General features: G+C 43.9%; 1 protein-coding gene across 1 annotated transcript; it reads right to left on the bottom strand.

The window, feature by feature from the left end:
- Nucleotides 1-909: 909 nt before the first annotated feature.
- On the bottom strand, nucleotides 910-1,957 carry SDR42E1 (short chain dehydrogenase/reductase family 42E, member 1; the record flags this gene model as incomplete). The annotated part of the gene is made up of 1 exon (XM_081810466.1): nucleotides 910-1,957. A coding segment is annotated over one exon (816 nt), but the record flags the coding sequence as incomplete, so codon positions are not given.
- Nucleotides 1,958-1,960: the final 3 nt, after the last annotated feature.

The raw sequence follows: 1,960 nt of genomic DNA on the forward strand, positions 1-1,960 counted from the left end.
CATCATTAGCTTGATCATCTTCCTTAGTCAGATGTGTGGCTGTTTCCTAAACTTCAATCTAAGCTCAGAGACCAAAACTTTAGAAACACTGAGTATATTCAAACATGCTTGTTACAGACTGAGGGCTTATCACAAAGACGTTCCAGAAAGGTTAGTGACAACAGCACCCTCTGAACAGAATTCCCCTGAGGAAGAAAACCCTCATAAGGAATATATAGCAACGATATGAATAAAAACAATGGCTTGTGTGTGTGTTGAGTGGCCCTTTATATGTCTTGTCTAATTTAATCCTCAGAAGAATCCTATGAGGTAAGACAAAGTTCTGTTTGTTTAAAACTCAAACATTACCACGCGGTCACACATGGGTCATGCCTTATATCATAAAGGGCAAGAACTAATTCCTAAATCCTATAGGAATGAAGAGCTAATGCCTCTCAACAGCTACCATCTCCTCAGAGGGTTGGTCTGTAGGGATCTGACCCAATTTGGGGTTTTTCACACATTTTCAAGCCTGTTAGTGTTCTGCCATTCCCATATCAGTGCACATTTTAGTCTATTTTCAGTGGATGCAGAGTGTAGGGAACAGAAATAAGTACATTTTTGGCTCAGAGAAATTCAAGACATTTCCAATCTTCCTCAGTCTGGCTCCATGGCTCCAATATGATTTCTATCATACCCATCTAAAGGAGAAGGATACAAGAAATTACATTTCAACTTTGTGTTTGCTTCTTTTTTTCTATCAGCATTAGTGCAAGAAGGTAAGAAATGAAGACTTGATCCAAGAATCTATTCTTAAGTAGCAATTTGAAGAGCCAAAATTTGCTACCAGAAATCTATTTCTATCTATCTAGATATCTATATAGATATAGATATATTTAGATCTAGATAGACATTTTAAACCCATAGTTCTTTTTTTTTTTTTTTAAGATTTATTTATTTGAGACAGAGAGAATGAGAGAGAGAGAGAGCACATGAGAGGGGGGAGGGTCAGAGGGAGATGCGGGACTCGATCCAGGGACTCCAGGATCATGACCTGAGCCGAAGGCAGTCGCTCAACCAACTGAGCCACCCAGGCGCCCTAAACCCATAGTTCTTGAAAACCATCTCAGCAAGTGTGTTCAGGTCCTTATTTCTAGTTCCCTCATAGTGACAGAACCACAAAAGTAGGCAGCCACGTGAGAACTGCTATAGCCAAGAGTAAGACCATCAGCCCATCCCAAACAAGACACTCAGAGTCACGATTCCCAGGACTTCTGCCATGACCATGGGCTTTAAACCATTCTACTACTTCCTGGAGGTCAAATGGCTGAGGCTCATAACCGAGCTCCTTCTGGGCCTTCTCTAGGCTAAAGTAATGTGTGACGCCAGTTTTGTAAACTTCTGTGCGGGTGAGGAAGGGCTGGAAGTTGTAGAGTCGACCTAAAATGAAGTGAACCATTTCTGTTAGGAAAGCAAAGCAGTAGACGAGGGTCAACGGCAGGCGGACAGATGGGAACGTGTAGCCTAGGCCCTCAACCAAAGGCCGGAAGAACTCAAAGTTGTTCACGGGCCTGCCATCTGAAATGAAGTAGGGCTGCCCAGAGGCAATGTGGCCCTTGGCAGCTCTCAGAGCCTCTGAGGCCAGAATGTGAGCCTGTACCAAGTTATCCACATGGACAAATTCAACCAGGTTCCTAGGATCTCCGTACACAAACTTGAACAGACCCCTCTCAATGTACCTCACTATCCTGGGAAGGTGCCTTTGCTCTCCAGGCCCATAGATACCAGCCGGCCGCAGAGCACAGCTTCTTAAGACACCATCACTTCTTACCAGGCTGGTACCATTGGCCTCCAGCACCTTCTTCTCTGCAATAGATTTGGTCCGAGAGTAGTGATCGGGATGGAGGTGAAGAGGTAGGTAAGGCAGAGATTCATCTCCATTTCTGATAACTTGACCTCCAAAGATGACATTGAAAGTGCT

The sequence above is a fragment of the Leptonychotes weddellii genome, unplaced genomic scaffold (assembly GCF_054177405.1).
Source record: "Leptonychotes weddellii isolate Sample4059 unplaced genomic scaffold, ASM5417740v2 HiC_scaffold_26437, whole genome shotgun sequence".
NCBI lineage: Eukaryota > Metazoa > Chordata > Mammalia > Carnivora > Phocidae > Leptonychotes > Leptonychotes weddellii.